At 38.4% G+C, this 17,835-nt stretch overlaps 2 protein-coding genes across 20 annotated transcripts in view; both read left to right on the forward strand.

Annotated features, from left to right (window-relative positions):
- Positions 1-7,291, forward strand: part of FSD1L (fibronectin type III and SPRY domain containing 1 like) — a 61,830-nt gene extending 54,539 nt beyond the window's left edge. For all 7 annotated transcript variants that reach the window (XM_023629819.2, XM_023629820.2, XM_023629818.2 and 4 more), the window contains one exon: positions 1,307-7,291. In XM_023629819.2, coding sequence (XP_023485587.1) covers positions 1,307-1,429 — 123 coding nt within the window. In that variant the 3' untranslated portion in view covers positions 1,430-7,291. The remainder of the gene's footprint in view (positions 1-1,306) is intronic.
- Positions 7,292-12,345: 5,054 nt separating this feature from the next.
- FKTN (fukutin) overlaps positions 12,346-17,835 on the forward strand; it is a 70,295-nt gene continuing 64,805 nt past the window's right edge. For 4 of the 13 annotated variants that reach the window (XM_001493424.7, XM_070251246.1, XM_070251249.1 and 1 more), the window contains exon 1: positions 12,346-12,477. Coding sequence is in view for 5 of the 13 variants with exons in the window: in XM_023629823.2 (XP_023485591.2) it covers positions 12,781-12,929 (149 nt within the window). In the remaining 8 variants the exon portion in view is untranslated. Of the gene's footprint in view, positions 12,930-13,264; positions 13,515-17,835 lie in introns of those variants that run through there. The other 9 variants (XM_023629823.2, XM_070251248.1, XM_070251247.1 and 6 more) reach the window with 7 other exon arrangements.

Genomic DNA, 17,835 nt, shown 5'->3' on the forward strand with positions numbered 1-17,835 from the left:
ATTTCAAAGAGAAGGTTTTCATTTTGATGAAGTCTAGTTTATTGATTTTTTTCTTTTATGGATCATGCTTCACCTAACTCACGGTCACAAAAATATTCTCCTATGCTTTCTTCTTGAAGTTTTATAGTTTAGGTTTTACATTTAGGTCTATGATCCATTTTGAGTTAATTTTTGTATATGGTACCAGGTGTTGTTTATCTGTTTTTTTGCATTGGATGTCCAGGTGTTCCAGTGCCACTTACTGAAAAAGACTGAGCTTTTCCCGTTGATTTTCACCTTTGTGCTAGATATTATGAGTAAATGTTTTTGTAAATCGCTTAAATAATTTCCAAAAAAAGTAATATAGTAAGTAGTTTTTAATCAGAGAGTTGCTTTCTTATTTTGGTGGTTGTCATTAACTGAACCTGCTAGTTTAAAAAATTCAGAATATTAATTATATAGTTATAAATTTCACAGGTCAGTAGACTCTTTGTTACAGTACTATAGTTACTTAGTAAATATGAACATTTCAGGAAATAATTGAAGGTGGGAATACTTAAACAATTTCTAGAATCTCCCCAGCCTTAAGCTTGTGTTGGCTACTACATGGCAATTGATGAGTTTAAATGATCCATATTTTCATATTTTAATTCTCTTGACTCTTTTCCAAATCAGTTATTGTTGACTTTATTGAATGATAGCTTCTTTGTTCACAGTGAAGCAGTTTTATCTTTTATAAACTCATTCACATTTATGATAATTAATAGAATATGGAAAGTGTCTCTGGATATTGCCATTTGCATTTTTCTCAGAAGTCGTTCCTAAAGAACTATAAAAGAGTTCTTATTGTTAAGGAAGTTAGGGAAGAAGCTAATGGATTTTACTCTGTTAACAGAGAGGTGTTCAATACCTACGGTCTCAGGCCACACCTCATTATCAAAATCTAAAGCAGTAATGGGATAAGCAAGCTGGCTCTTTGTGCACTGCTCTTGGTAGTGAAGGTTAGCAGCAGTAATGATGGCCAACGTCCTTTGCCTAGATCGATCTAATTTAGTCTCTAAACTTCTGCAGCCCTTAGCTCCCTCTCTTGTGTGAGCTCCAGTGGGTTCCGCTACCACAAAGACATCTTCTGGCCTCTGTGGTTCTAAAAGACTCTTGAGTTGTTAACCTTTCCTCTCCTCCTCACTTCAAATATGAAGGTTATCGGTTTGGAACTTGCTCATGTTCACATATGAGGCATTTTGCCTTTCAAATGGGAATTTAAGGATCACTTAAGTTCTAATTTGATTTGAAATCTGACTGAAGCTGTGTGTCTGTCTTTTCCTAGGTTTGGTGTGGTGGACTTTCTTTGAGTACGGGGATGCAGGTTCCAAGTGCTGTGAGAACACTGCAGAAAAGTGAAAATGGAATGACTGGTTCAGCTAGCAGTCTAAACACTGTTCCTCAGTAATGCCTACTCAGAACACGTTTACCCCGCTGTGGATTGGGTGGCCTTTTCTGTGCAGTTGCTAATCACAGAAATTTGAGTGGTGGAAATCAGGTTTGCTATCTTCTGCTTTAAGGCCTGGAATCTGTTAGCATTAAGCATCTAGTACGAAGCATTCACAGGAACCTGCTGTGCAATAGCATAGAAGCAAAATGATATCAAGCAAGAAACTGTTTTGAAGAGTGAACGGGAAGAAAGGCCGTGTTTGAATAGTTACATAGAAGCCCATTGTTACTTTTTTGGGATTACTTTGGCTCTTCTAATGTGTTCAGTTACATATGGTAGCCCTAGGGCCTGAAGTGAAAAGCATTTAAATCTTGCCTTCTTTCTTCTGTACTTAGTCTTTATCGCCTCACCTCCTAGTATTTAGTTCTTACACCCAGCTTTAAAAATATACAGTCCTCTTAAGTGTTTCTAAAAACTGAAATAATTGGTTGGGGGTGCTAGAAAGGTTTTCTTACAATGGTTTATTTTTCCCCTTTTATAAATAAGTTGAGTTTTGCTAAATTATCCTCTTTTGTTCATTGACTGGATTGTATATCATTTTCTCTTTTCCAAATATCGTGATATTTCTCTTGTGGTTACAGAAAGTGGAAGAGTTTCTAGACATACTCAAAGGGATTTATATGTTGCCCTGTTTAATTAGACTTCTTTTCATTCCATCATTTTGGATGTTGGGTAAGATTTTTTTTAAAGCTTTATATTTTCTCATTTTGTCTAGTTCAATACTACCTTTAATAGTTATCTTTGGTAAAATTCCCACTTGATTTTGGTAATAACTGACAATAATTATACTGATTTTTAACGTTTCTAGTTGGAATGAGAGTTTATTAACATTATATAGAAGGTAGAAAAACCTACACTACTCAAGTTTTATCTAAGAAGGATAGGTTATAAAGGGAGGTGCTTAAAACTATTGTTTACTGAAATCATTTATATCTGCTTTTTAATAAGATATGGAATGGTTTAAACAAGTGTTTTGAAAAAAATCTACATATCTGGCACATGAGTTTTTCAAATGTAACTATTCAGAGGTTATTTTCCTTTTGCTACATTCATTTGCTTTCTAAAGAGGTGTAATTTTTCCAAAACTCAACATAGAATAATCTTTCCCAAGCTTAGGGAGATGAGTAAAACCCATGGTTATTGAGCAGAACTATCTATTTTTAATAAGTTGATTAAAATTTGTAACAAGTATTTTGAGCCAAACTGAAAGTTGTAATTACAGTATTTAAGAAGTTCTTGAACATTTTAAAGAGGTCTGAATTTGTATATTCCTTAATTTTTGGAACTTTTACTTTCTCATGTTGACTTTCTTTCATTCTAAGTATCTTGTCCTATGACAACTTTCCCCCAAGAAATGACCATTGCTACTTACATTTGAGTTTGTTTCTACAGAAAGGCCTGGAGAACAGGAATAGCTCGTTCTCATTTAAAGTTTACTGCTTACTGGTAGGATGTTTTGTTCATTGGTAAAACAAATCTAAATAAGGAATTTATTTGAACTGGGTCTTATTTTTCCAGAGGACATTCATATCTGCACCATTGTCTGATGACATTTTGGTAATGCTAAAGATTATAAGGCAGTCTAGAGAATTTTGATTCTCCAAACAAATATAGTTTTGATTTTTATTCCTCCTAGAGATTTTGAAAGAAATTTTTGGATGTTCTGTTCCCTACAGCGAGGTTATTCCAGGACCTAAGGAAACAGGAAATTGTAATTCTCTTTCGTAAGAGTCAAACCTGAAAGCAGTAATTTAGTGGTGTAGCTGCTTTACGTGAACAGTTAGACATGCATATTTTAGCAAAAACGACAAGGAAAAAGCCAGTTCTTGTATAAAAATTTTTACTATTATGTCTTATATAATTGTGTCTTCTCTTTAATGCAGTGCCTTCTTCCTCTCAGCATGCTCTTGCTCCATTCCCCATGCAGTGTCACCTGGTATTTAAGTCAGATATCATGTTTTACTGGCAAGAGCCTTCTGTTGCAGGAGCATGGGGAAAAGGAAATATTAATCAGGGGCTGGAGGAGTGCATATGATTCTTTCCTGTGCTCATGCCATCATTTGAAACCCTTCATATAAAATTTTCTAATAATCATTCTGAAAATTCATTTGAAGTAATACAATGATTATTTCCAAATAAGAATCTGAGGTTTTCCTCTTACTGTGCTTCTTAAAGATCTCTAAAAATAAAGAGCAAAACGTGTGGGTTTTTAGTTTAGTTGTTTTAAGTTTGTGTTAAGTTAAACTGGAGAAGGTTTGCCACCCTCATTTCAAACTAGAAGATAAACAACTGTAGTGCCTATTTAAATAGTCTCAAATTAATGTAACTATTGACCATAATATATAACATTGTCATGGACATTTGAATTAAAAAACATTGAGCTCTTTTGTTCAATTCAATACATTGTGGAAAGTTAGCATACCCTTTTAACACTCTTTGTTGGTTTAGTTACTCTTTGTTTTGACAGGTCAAACATGATTGCTTTCTGTAAAAGAAATGCATGAGAGGTTGACAGTAATGGATGTATCACAGGTGTAAAAAAATTATGTTTTATAAAAACATGCATTTCTTTTAGCAGTTGAACCCCAAACCAGTTCTAGTAAACTGGATAAAGAAATGAAGGAATTGCCTTAAGCACTTTAGAAAAAGAATTTTTTTACAATTCATTTTGACTCTTTGGGCTTACCATGTCACATACGTCTTTAACTTTTGGTAAATATGTGTATACCAAACATTTAGTAGCAACGCACATAGGAACTTTAATATACAGTGAGTCTTTGAATATTCTACGTGTATATAAACAAATGGAAAGTATTAGGGGCGTGCCTGTCTGTACATCAGTTTGATGGTGTCTGTGCTGTTTGACAAACCGTGAAGTGCTGCTGTACAGCCAGACTTGTCTGCTTTGTTCTGCAAACAGGAATTTTTCCCCATGTTATCATCTAAAGAGACATTGGCTTGGTTTTATTTACTCATTTATGAAATTAAAGCATGAACAGAATCACGTATAATTGAATTTTTTGTGACGGATCCTTGATGGTATAAATAAAAGTAAATAATTTGTAATGAAATTTTAATTAGGCTAAGAGAGTCCATTTCATGACTTACCTAGAGTGATTAGTTTTTCTCTATATACTTTTTCCATAAAATTATAGTTATTTATATATTTTTAGTTGTTTCTTTTGGAAACATAGGGGAAAAATTGGAAAAGGATATATATGGGAAATTGTTATGTCAAAGAGTATTAATCTTCGAAGAGGACAGTATAGACTTCTTACTATAAAATATGTGATTCCAGGCTAAAAATCTAAGGACTGTATTTTCAAATCATCATCATCATTCTTTTTTTAAAACCCTGTATTTTGTTAGATCAGTGTTCTTTCATTGGCTAATTCATGCAACAAATATTTAAGTGTCTCTGATATGGCAGTCATACTTTGTATTCGGATCTCCAAAGTTAGTGAAGTTTGATTTACTGTGCATATAGTTTTCCAACTTGTCAGTGGTGTGACAAATTGTATCTTAAAAACCATATTTTGCTAATAAATTTTACAAAGTAAATTTGTTATAGTTTATTAAAAAATTCAAATTAACTGCATATAATATGGTTTACTTTTATATAGGCACATAAAATGAGTCTGGAAAAGTTTCTTCCTTGATTTTATTTTTACACTGGATATGTCCTTTTAGGGAAGTGTATGGTCAGCATAAATTTACTCAACATCCAAGCAACCATAAAGTTATTTGTTATTTTAAACCAAAATGTACATAATGCCAGTCCTGGAGCATTATAAGAGGTCATGAATGTTTCCTTAATCATCACGGAAAGATTACCTCACATTCAGTATAGTTGTAGTTTTGTGTGTATCTTACAGTATTCACATTATGCAAATATTTGTGATCCTGATATGTCATATATGATAGCTTTGTTACCTGGAATGTTTGATTAATGTAAATACTTTAAGCTTTTTGAGTAATTTGCAGTTTAAATGGATTACATTTGGTATATATTGTTTTTGTTGAAAAGATATTGTTGGACATGCTATATAAAGGTTAGTATTGGCTTATAAATAAATACCAGAGATTGCCATAGTTCTTTTCTCCTCAGACTACCCAATTATTAAATTAAAACAGTATTTGTTATTTCTGGATCAATATAAGGTACTGATTTTTGAATCATAATCATTTGAACTATGTTAGTTTAAACTGATATATTTTCTTAATGGTACCTGTTCAACATAAATTAGTCCTTGGGAATGGACATGTGGAGGATTTCATGGTATGTGGGGCAGAAGGTAGGTGAATGTGTTTGCTTTGGCTTGGAGCTTCTTAAGTTTGAACCAATTTTAAAGTCAGTCAAATTATAAGTGATTTGCAAAAGGCATTTTTATTAGTATTGAAACTTTTTGGAGAGCCTGAGGGCTATGAGAATACATAATTTTTTTTTTTAACATTTCCAATATCTTTAAGGTACCAAAGTGCTGAGTCTCATTTACCTTTTCAGGGAGACTCTTTAAAATCAAATTCATGACTAATCCATACTATAAGATACATAATGGCTACAGTTTTAGAGTAATTAATATTAAAAACCACTAGTCTTTAAAATTTCTGGATATAATATAAAAAATATTTTGGCTTCATTTCTTCTAAAATATTTAAAGTTAATTATCTGAGCTCTACCATATAATTATCTGAGCTCTACCATATACAAGATCTATGACCTCTACATAAATCATTTATTGTCTTTGGGCCTTCATTGCCTTACATAAAATAATTGTAACTTGTTCCGCCTACCTCACAGGGCTGTTGTGAGGAATAAAATGAAATGGAGTATGTGAAATTGCTTCAACAACAGTAAAATGCTGTATAAATGTAAGGTATTATTTTCAGTTAATAATAGATTTAAGTGTTTGGATACTTCCAGATGCCATTTACTTTGATAAAGCATGGGCTTAAAGTGATATCACCAGAACTTCAAATGTGATTTGTAAAAAACCAAAATCCTGATTTAAATGTCCTTTAACATTCTTTAGTTTGTGCATGACTTGTGGCCTTTTTGTATTTTCTCATCAAGCCTGTTACTCTCTATCAGTTTCTAGAACTGTAAAATTTCTCCCACAGCATTAGTGTGTCAGTGTAGAATAGTAGCATAAGTAAATGGTTTAAGCTATGTTTCCATCCAGGCATTTGCACTTTCAACGGATGACTGCTCAGTGCCACATGCAAAGACTGAATTTGGCCTAAATAATTCTTCCCAAACAACCAAATGGTTCAACAGTTTGTTGTCATTGGATACGTGATGTAAGGTGTACGTGCCCACTTAACATTTGAGAACTTTTGTTGCACTTTCATTTTTAAAAAATACGATGAAGCATTTAAAAACCTTAACCAGGATACAATCTCTCTCCTAACATATTTGTTTTGCTTTAAATTGGATTTATTAAGTAGTTTACAGGTTATCTTGATCTACAGATTATTTGGTATGTCTATCATCTCAACATAGTTTTGCTATGCAGTTCTGATGATAAAAATTCTAATTCCTCAGGTTTAACCTTTAAGTTACAGATGAAGAACATTAATGAATTACTTATAATGTACTCAGTGCTGCAAAATAGTGTTTTAATAAGCAGATTGCCTCATTTTCCTTGGAAACAAGACAAAGCCTTTTAAATTGTTTTTTAACTTTAAAATAGAGTATTCAAAGTGGAGTAACTTGTATGTTGAAATGATTGTATGTTCTGTATAGAATGACTGAGTTAAGTTTCACAAAAGCACCTGGAATATCTCATCTAAAAATTAAACGTTTTTTTTTCTGCTTTCTTTTGCTTCAGTGCTTGCATTTATCAACTCTCATCAAATATCTACAGTGTCTTGTTGGGGATGAGAAGATAAAAAATTCATACTCCCTTTGCCCAAAAGTTTACATTTTAGAGCAGTGCTGTTCAACAGAATTTTATGCAGTGATAGAAAGTTCTATATTTATGCTGTCCAACACAGTCGTTACTAGCCACAGGCAGCTGGTGAGCACTGTAAATGTGCCTAGTTCGACGGAAGAACTAAATTTTTTGTCGTAGTTTAAATGTAAAGAGCCACATTTGCTGATCGCTACTGCTTTGTACCGTGCGGCTATGGCTGGACGACGAGACGCGCTAGAAGTAACTGTAATGTAAGTCAGGGCCTCAGTTTCCGTCTTTGCAGCTTGTCACATCTTGGGTTATGTTTTGGTAGATGGTAGCTAAGAGAATCAGAACCAGAATCTAAGCCTTTTTAAAATTTGTATTCTAACTTGAAAACAGTTTAGGAGAAAAAACAATCAGTCAATGACTAAATGAGACTGTAACTAAGATCATTTTCAACAAGAATGAAGGGACACTGGATAGTCCTGAGTCAGGGAGAGGCGTGTGACAAAGATAGTGAAAAACCAGTACCCTCGCACAGAAGGTGGAGTGTGACGGTGCAGCACCTCTGGAGAAGAGTCTAGCAGTGTCAAGATTTTACACATACCTTTGAAAAGTTAATTCCATTTCTAGATATTTCTCTTACATACTCACAAATAAGCCAGTATTCATTGCAGCATTATGATAGCAAAATACAAGGACCTAATTGTTAATTGAAGAAAAGAATGGGCTACCAGAATTTTGAAGGCTCCCCTTTTTCTAATGTGCTTCACCGGTAAGCTACCATTTTAGGTAATTGCCCAGATATATTCTGCATTCCCCCCCCCCACCATAAATGTTGTAAATAAGTAGCCCATTATGGGAGTTGGCTTCAGTTAGAGCCCTTTCATTGGTTTACCAGGCCTGCTGTGCCTGGCTGCATCTCTGTGGGATAAGAGCTCAGGAAATTATGTGCACTCTACTTTGCTGTCCAAGTATTTCCCTTACTAAATCCTATTTTACATTTACACCACATCATACTAGTAAGACATTTATGCCCATCTTGCACAAGATCACCGGGATGATTAGATTGTGGTGTTTCCAGGTAACCCTACACAGCTGTTAGAGAATATGCTATAAATGGCAGTGTATTCACGATATTATGAAATGGAAAAAGCACTCTCCAATAGTATATACAGTATGATACCATGGATGTGTATGTGCATTTAGACTTGGACAAGAGGGGTCCCTGCCCTGATCCTCTCTCTCTGGCTGTGCCTGTCTTCTGGAATGAAAAATTGAAGGAGCCAAGGGATGGTATCCACTTGGAGTCTGTGATCCTCTACCCAGTTCTAGACTATGCACCAGATAGCCAGGACCCCAGAATTCCCTGCCCGACCACCCCAAAACCTGCTTCCAGAACACATGCAGAACTCTTCCCCAAGTCCATCCTGAACAAAGGCTGCACTACAGGTGTATATACTCGTATACTCAAGGGGTGGCAGTGTGTGAGGGGTGTGGATGGAGCTTGGATGTGGAGCCTGGGGTGTCCACACTGCATGCTATGAGGACCACTGTGGCAAGCTGAAGTTAAAAGTAAAAGGAGACATGGGGCTGGCCCCGTGGCCGAGTGGTTGGGTTCGCGCGCTCCGCTGCAGGCGGCCCAGTGTTTCGTTGGTTCGAATCCTGGGCGTGGACATGGCACTGCTCATCAAACCACGCTGGGGCGGCGTCCCACATACCACAACTAGAGGAACCCACAGCAAGAAATATACAACTGTGTACTGGGGGGCTTTGGGGAGAAAAAGGAAAAAATAAAAAAAATCTTTAAAAAAAAAAAAGTAAAAGGAGACAGACCCAGGTTCTTGGAAGAAGAACAGGCCAACCTGGTTCTCATGCTGTGACTTTCCAGTACATGTCTGAGAATCCCAAATTTGAACTTAGATTTCTGTTACATGAGAAGAAATATTTGTCAAGGTATTTATTTATTGTTAATTCTTATCTATTTAGACACTTAAATGTCAGTGTTGGCCTCCATTTGTACTCTTGCCCCAGGCCCCACAGTGTTAGAGTGGCCGGGATGTGTGGGATTTCCTGCATTTGAGTGATTTTTAAAAGATGGATGTTTGCCTATAAGAGAGGCTGTTTTTACCTATCCTTGTACCCCTCATCCATCTGGATTGGCTAACTAGGTTAAAGCATCCTGACATTCATTCACAGTGAGCTGAAGGCTCACAGCTGGGTTTCCCTCTGGAGAAGTACTGTCCCCACCAGTTGTATGTTTACCTCCAGTTAGCTGTTTGTTCCCAAACCTATTTATGCCAGTGGCAGTCACTGTTGTAATTATATAATTTAAGTATTACATAAACCGATGAAATATGACTATGAAAACTTACTTATAAGGTAAGTGGGGGAAACTTTAGAGATGAAGAGGTAAAAAACATTGCTGACAAGTTAGTTGTGTCCAAGATATTGTAAATGATAGGGGAGAATTGCAAAAAATAAAAATCTAGGACTCTGAGTTCAGATTCCTTCACTTGTATCGTTAACTTCCTCATCCACTTTAAAGAAACTAGAAATTACAGACAATGTATTATGTCTGTGGTTTATGTAAGACAAGCAGTGAGAGGAGCCGGCCCTGTGGCCAAGGGGTTAAGTTCGCAGGCTCCGCTGCAGTGGCCCATTGTTTCGCCGGTTCGGATCCTGGGTGCGGACATGGCACCACTCATCAAGCCATGCTGAGGCGGCATCCCAGATAGCACAACCAGAAGGACCTACGACTAGAATATACAACTATGTACTGGGGGGGGGAGGGGGGAGGGGGCTTTGCAGGGAAGAAGAAGAAGAAGAAGAAGAAGAAACAACAAAAAAGAAGATTGGCAACAGATGTTAGCTCACGTGCCAATCTTTGGGGGGGAAAAAAAAGCAAAGCAGTGAGAAACTAATCAGTTGATCCATACTTAAAAAGAGCTTAGCTCAAATCAAAATATTGGCCACTATAATCCTCTGCTGTAACTGCCTTTTTTTTAGGTTTACATGGAACAAGATTTGTTATGCACTTGAAAAGTATTTACTTCTAAGAACTGATAATTTCCCCCTTTTCCTGTTAGTTTTATTATGACAATTTTCAAACGTACAGAAAGGTAGAGAGGCTATTAATAACGAACACCTTTATGCTCATCACCTAGATTTATCAACTAACATTTTGCTAGGATTGTGTCATCTTTTTTAAAGTTTTAAAAAATGTCACCTGTAAGTACTGCAATACTCATCAATGATGACTTTTAAACACAGCCACATTCTGTTAACATTCTTAGCAAAATTAACAGCAATTCTTTAGTATCATCTAATGGCTCAGTCCATATTAAAATTTCACTTGTTTCACAAAATGTCTTTATGTCAGGATCCAGACAAGGTCCACACTTGCATTTACTCATATGCCTTTTAAGTCTCTGATTTTGTAGTAGTTCCCTCCCTATTTTTTAAATGCCATTGATAAAGAAACTGGGGCATTTGTCTTGTAGCATGTCCCACATTCTGAATTTAGCTGGTCTCTATATCCCGTGTTAAATCTGAAGTTTTGATTAAATGCAGGTTCAATTTTTAGGCAAGAATCCTTCGCAAGGATCCTTTATTCTGTTGCATCACGTCAGGAAGTACATGTCTGGTTGTCCCAGACCTAATAATAAGACTGATCGGTGGGTGCAGGAGGTGCCAGCCTAATCCATCCATTAAAAAGTTCCCTGTCGACATTTCACCTTAATTTTACCATCTAGTCATAAGTGTTGTCTTTTGTATTATTTCATTAAGAGTAGCAAAATGGTGTTTGTTCCATCATTCATTCTTCATTTATGAGCTGGAATTCTCATTAGCATTTTGGTTAGACTGAAATACAGTTCACACAAGAAAGGAAGGATAAATGCTTGATGTTTTTCCCTTTATCAAGTTTCAGGATAGTGATTTGGTGCCCTGGCAACCTTCAATCATGGCTAATGAGTTTCAGTTTTAAAGAGTCATTATGAAGTTAAGAATTTTTATATATTTGATGTGTTTCAATCAATAGCAGTTATTCTTTGATCCTCAAAGTTTCCCATGTTAGGTCCCTTACGTTAGCACCTGTGTCCAATGATCCCATTAATCTTTGATAACTTCCTTCCTCTGGGTGTTACCTACTTTTTCATTAACCTACCAACTTCCACTTATAAGTATACAGAAGAACTAGTTCTAAGTAATAAGAGCACTTCTACAGAATAAGCTTGTACGTACACAGAAAATGTCTGCAAGAAAAACAAAGTGGTAAGAGTCATAGCCGCTAGGAAATGAGAAAGAAAAAGACTTCATTTTACACTTTTCCAAAAACAAAGTTTGGAAAACAACTCATTTATGAGGGGAGTATTTTCAGTTTTTACTATTGGGCTAATAAAACATTTTTGTAGAACAAAATTACAACCATTTGTTTCGTGCGTTATAGTTTTCAAACTTCATGTCAAAACTGATTTAGATCTGATCTCTAACAATAATCCTTTAGATTACACTGTTAAAAGTTAAAGAACCAGGTTCGGAATTGTGTGTGTATATTCCCAGAGTGTAACAGTCCGCTGGAGCCTGGATGTCATGCAGGCGCCTCAACCTCGTGAGCCGTGTTAAACGCTGCTCCAATTTCCCACGCTATCCCCCATCTCGCTTGGTGGTACCCGAACCAGAATTCAGGGAGTTATTCTGAATCCCTCTGCATAGCACACGCACTAAAAAATTATTCGTCGTTTATCTGAAATTCACATTTAACTGGCATCCTACAGTTTATCTCGAAAACTCACACGCTTTAGGAAACAGCTTAGCTGGTGCCTCTCCAATTCTTGGTCCACTTCCTACAATCTGGTCGCCTCAGGGCGCTGATGTAGTTATAACCTAGGCAAGGGATGAAACGGCTAAGTGGTTAGATTCCAAAGCCCAGGAAATCTCCAGGACTCAGCCGGGAGTCGGGGACTGGCGGAGGCCCAGGTCAGGACCGTGGGAACGTCTCCGAGACCAATCAGGCAGGCATCCGCGGCTCTGCACTTGACGGCCCTTTTGCAGCGGTTGCTGGGAGTGCCGTAAAGCGGAGCTGCCGCTGCTGTTGTGTGAGAAAAGGTAAGGGAGGCTCAGCTGGGTTGCTGGGGATGGGCAGGCCCTTGGAGACAGGTGCCGCTGGTGGCTCAGGTGCCCTCATGGGCAGCCCCCGGCATTCTGGGCACCTGCCCTCCCCCCGGCGGCCACAGGTGGAGCGCGCTCCGGGCAGGGGGTACTCGGTGAGTCAGGAGCACCTCGTGGTAGAGGTCTTCGGGCAGTCCTTCCCACGCTGCTGGGCGTGTCAGCAAGTTAAATCCGCATCCTGGGACCAGTTCAGTTTTGGAGGGCGATCAGGACCCTTGTAGGACCTGGGCTGTGGTAGTGATGTTTGAGCAGGGTCGTGAGAGCCATATCGAGATTTTCGAGAGGACGAGGCGTGGGTCAGAAGGACATTGCAGGTTGTGGGACCAATGTGTGCGAAGGTGCCGAAGCGCGAAAGGATCTGCCAGGTTTTCACAGCACCGCTTATTAGGGTAATGGCTGGAGGGATGGGGGCGGGGAAGGGAAGGCCAGGAATGTGGCGGGAGCTAACGGGGAGTCTCGGCTGGGAAGGACCTTGACGCCCCATGAAGGAATGTGGAGTTCTTCCGTGGGCAGTGAGAAGCAGCCTTATAGAGAGGGAGCAATTTAATTAACTATCCTTGTCTCTTCTGATGCTTTCCCCCGGGCTTCCACTTTTAGTTCATTTGGAGGAATATTTCCGGAAGCGCTCCCTTTGTGTGCTTAATAATTGGGTGGACACTAAATCTAGCCATACTCAATAAAGTTTCCTATGGCTTTGACGTCTGCCTTTTGTTTGCATTATCAGCTGGAGGATGTCGGGAGAGACAGGGTTTGTGCAGAGGTGACTGTCAGAAGCTTTGAATAGGAGTCCTGAGAACTGAGTTCAGATTTCATCACCATCACCAATTTCTCAAGTTACATGAGGCAAGTCACTTCTGTCTGGGCCTCAGTTTTCTCAGGTGTAAAAAGAGGACCTAGGTGATACCAGGTTCTTTCTACTTTTGAAGATAGCCGGTTTCCAAAGAATTAACATCAGCCTGTGAACAAATATCAAAGTAAGTGATGGAGCGGTGCATTAGGAATTGGGAAAAGAGGGAAGCGCAGTAGAAAATGCTGGGATTGAGCTGTACACTGAGGATGGAAGGCTTGAATCATCAGGAACCATCTCTGTTGACAATCATGGATAAAGAGTAGGCAGGAGTAGGCATTTATATTTTAGAGTATTTGTGGAGGTAGGTTTTGAGAGGATAGAGGATTTGGGAAGGATGGCATTGGATGTTGAAGGAACCCTAAGTGGCAAGAAGTGCAGTATGTTCTGAAAAAGAAGAAAAAAGGAATGAGAGAAATGTCAGCAATATACAGGACTTGATTGGGTTCCTAAAAGGTGAATTTAAGTGCTGTTGACCCAAATGAGTATCCTGTCAGAAGTGCAGCATGCAATAGTGTATTGGGAGGAAGGTGGTTTAGATTGTAACCGGATTCTGGTGTTGCCAATAACTCACCTCTTGGGCTGTCATTTAATTCGTCCAGATCCTATTCTCCTCTGTAAAGTGATGTTGTTGGACTAGGTGGTATCTCTTCTGTAAAAACCTGTAAAACACGAGTCTGTGAGGATGAGAACTACTGTCATGAAGCGGGGAGGGAGAGAGTTGATGGAGAATAAAATTGTTAATTTTGAACATGTTAAGTTTGAGTTGTAGGAATAGAGTTGGAAAATATAGGCAGATGGAGTTAATAGGCTGGAACTTAAATAGTAGCTTTTCTCTCAGAGGTCTTGAAAATGAATTTGCTTTGAGGGAGAGATTATAGAGAGTCACTAACTGTAGGATGTTCCCATAGATAGGAGGCTAGAGAAATGATTGAAGGAGACATGCAGATCCCAGAGCAAGGATTCCTTTAAAAAAAGGATTACACATAGTCATAGTAGATTCTTAGGGCCAACATTGTTATTGAGATAATTTAATAGCATTTACAGCAAATAGTAAGCACTCACTTCTTGGAACTCTGGCAGAAAATAAATAATTGAAATAGATATACTCTCCACTGTCTTTCTAATTGTCTACTCAGAAGTAATATCATTTACATATTTGTTTATTCAACAAATATTTCTATGTTTCAGGCACTGCTGGGTGCTAGGGATACAGTGAATAAGGCAGACGTTGCTCCTATGCTCCCCACATATAAAGGCCTTAGCGTCAAAATCGGTGCTTTTCACATTTCAACGTGAACATGTGAATCACTGAGGATCTTGCTGAATTGTAGCTTCTGAATCAGGAGGTCTGCAGCAGGGCCTGAAAAGTCTGTGTTTTTGACAAGCTCCAAGATGGCGCTGACGTCGCTGATCTGAGGACCATACTTTTAAGTAGCAAAGATCTAGATCCTGTCTAGCAACTGTGGCAGCTATTAAGCCACTACTCCTACCCATCATCTGTTTTTATTAATAATTTTATTGTCTATGAAAATGATATATGCTCATTATCAAAATATTGAGACAATATAGAAAAGCATAAGGACAATGTAAAAATCACCCCGATTCCCCCCACCTAGAGATAACCAAGGTTATTTTGGTGAACCTCCATCCACATTTTATATCTGTACATGTTCATACTTTATATGTTGTTCTAAGTACTTGGGACACTCAGCCCTGTGTTTGATTCTGTTAGCTTTATAGTTTTACTAAGATCAGTACCCAAATGTCCTCAACCAAGTCATTAAGTACTTGCCTTCTTGTGGGGAAGACTTTACTCACTTAAGAATAACTTGATTTAACACCATTCTGTTACTCTAAAAATGGAAGAAAATTAACATGATTAAAGCTTATAACGTGTGGGCTGTGGTAAATTAATATTTGTTAATTGAGCCATAGGATGAGAGAATTAAAAAAATTTTTTTGACACTTATTCTTTTTTTCCTTATTGCCAAATCAGTTGAAGTTCACGTAGGATAAACAGAAAAGAAAAAGAAAAGCACCTACACTCTTCCAACCCAAAGACAACCCCTGTTCTTGCTCTGGTGTATATGCTGAGGTCACTCTTAAATGAACTCACGGAATAACTTATGTAAATAATGTTTGGGTCCAAAAAAATCCTTGGTTCCTCAATTTTCTGCTGCCTTTGAAATAACCATAGTCTGTTGTTTATACTCTGTAGTCTTCGGACAGGGACTAGCTAGCACCTTTGCCAGTGTTTAGGGCTCAGTAATATTTATGAACTTAATGGAAGAATGAATGAGGCAGCGAACCAAACAGACCTGTGTGACATAAACTCTGGTCACTCGTCCCCTGCAGCTGCTTGCCTTCACTGCTCATCTGAAGTGCTTTTGAATGCTCCTGGCCTCATAGAGCTCTTCTGGGGCAAGAGAGGTCCATCATGTATATAACGTTGCCTTTTGAATGTATGTCTGCGCTTGACTTCTGCTGTGGAAGAATACAGAATCCTGGGGAATACAAAAACAGATATGTAACCTCCTGTCTCAAGAAACTGTAATTTAAGGCTGACTGCAAAAATAGTACAAATATACAGTGCTGTGGGAATTTGAGGGAGGGGGACCTTAATTGTCTGAAAGCGGAATTACTAGTAGACCTTTAAATTGACTATTATTAATTATTGCTAGCATTTATTGTATACTTACCATGTTCTGGGTGCTATTCAGTGCTTTACATGTATTAATTTGTTCAATCCTCAGAACAGCCCTGTGGGTCAAGTACAATTCATAGATCCATTTTAAAGATGAGGACATAGAGAGATTAAGTAACCTGCCCAAGGTCATACAGGCTGCAGGTGGTAGGCAGGATTTGAACACAGCAGTCTGTCTTCAGAGCCTATACTCTTAATTACTCAATAGGCAGTGAGGGGGGTGGGGAGTGGGGGAAGAAAGCATTGTTGATAGAAGGAATAGTGTGGCCTAAGGCGCTGAGGTGAGCAGCGCTGCATCAGTGGGTTCATGTAGGGGAATAGTACTAAATAAGCCACTGGGGATCTTAGAGCAGGGGAGGTGACGCAAAGGTACTTAAGAAACCATCAGACTTTGGTCCCTAAGATGGGAATTTATGCAGGAGGCTTTCTATCTAAGTGGAGGTAATAAGGCCTTTAAGTTAGGCTACTGTACTGGAAAAGGAAAAGAAATGACAGCCTTTAGAGGCACTGAGAAGAATATACACAGTTTGTTGACTCATTAGATGTGGAGTTACAACCACAAAAACTATTTTTTTTTTTTTTTTAAAGATTTTATTTTTTCCTTTTTCTCCCCAAAGCCCCTCCAGTACATAGTTGTATATTCTTCGTTGTGGGTCCTTCTAGTTGTGGTATGTGGGACGCTGCCTCAGCGTGGTTTGATGAGCAGTGTCATGTCTGCGCCCAGGATTCGAACCAACGAAACACTGGACCGCCTGCAGCAGAGCGCGCGAACTTAACCACTCGGCCACGGGGCCAGCCCCAAAAACTATTTTGTTTTGAACATAAATAATTGGGAAAATAGGGATTTCATTAACAGAATAGATGGGCAAGTCATGAAAGAACTGTGATTTGAAGGTGGATAGTGATTTCTTTTAGCTGCTATTGGAATGTTCAAGAGGACGTATCCAGCAGTTGACTGGAATATTTATAAGTAGTAATTAGCCAGCACGTGTGGGAAGTATACCTAATAAAATGATTAGGAGCAAGAGGATATAAAGAAGGCGTCCATCCAGATTTAACATCAAGTGCAGAATAGTAGGCATGTTAGGCAGTACCACTTCCTTCACCATTTTACTTTGCTCCTATCTTGTCAGTCCCCTCCTGTCTTCACTTCCTGTCTTCTCTAGCCTTTGTTTTTTAGGATCTATCATTTCAGACACTCCAATACCTCATTACTCCATAGTCATTCAGAAAGGAGTCACTGTATATTTGTGATTTTTCTGGAGCATCAAATGGAGAGACTAATTTTTTCTGTGTGTGTGTGAGGAAGATTGGCCCTGACCTAACATCTGTTGCCAATCTTCCTCTTTTTTGCTTGAGGAAGATTGTCACTGAGCTAACATCTGTGCCAATTTTCCTCTATTTTTGTGGGACACCGCTACAGCATGGCATGACGAGCAGTGCTGGGTCCGTGCCTGGGATCTGAACCTGCAAACCCCAGGCTGCCAAAGCGGAGTGCCCAAACCCAACCACTACACTACCAGGTCAGCCCCCGAGAGACTAATTTTTTTTATCTTCAAGTGTGAGTCAGCATGTTGAGGTAGAGGTTATGATGCGAAGCGTTAAGATGTAAGTGAGTGGTTAGCAGATAAAGAGACCTCTTAACTCCTCGCAGTCCAATCTTTACGTCTAGGCTACTGACACTCTTCTGAGACCTTAGCAGTGATAGGAAAGGAAATGAACAGCAAGAAGGACCAGCAGT

The sequence above is a fragment of the Equus caballus genome, chromosome 25, assembly GCF_041296265.1.
Source record: "Equus caballus isolate H_3958 breed thoroughbred chromosome 25, TB-T2T, whole genome shotgun sequence".
Classification (NCBI taxonomy): Eukaryota; Metazoa; Chordata; class Mammalia; order Perissodactyla; family Equidae; genus Equus; species Equus caballus.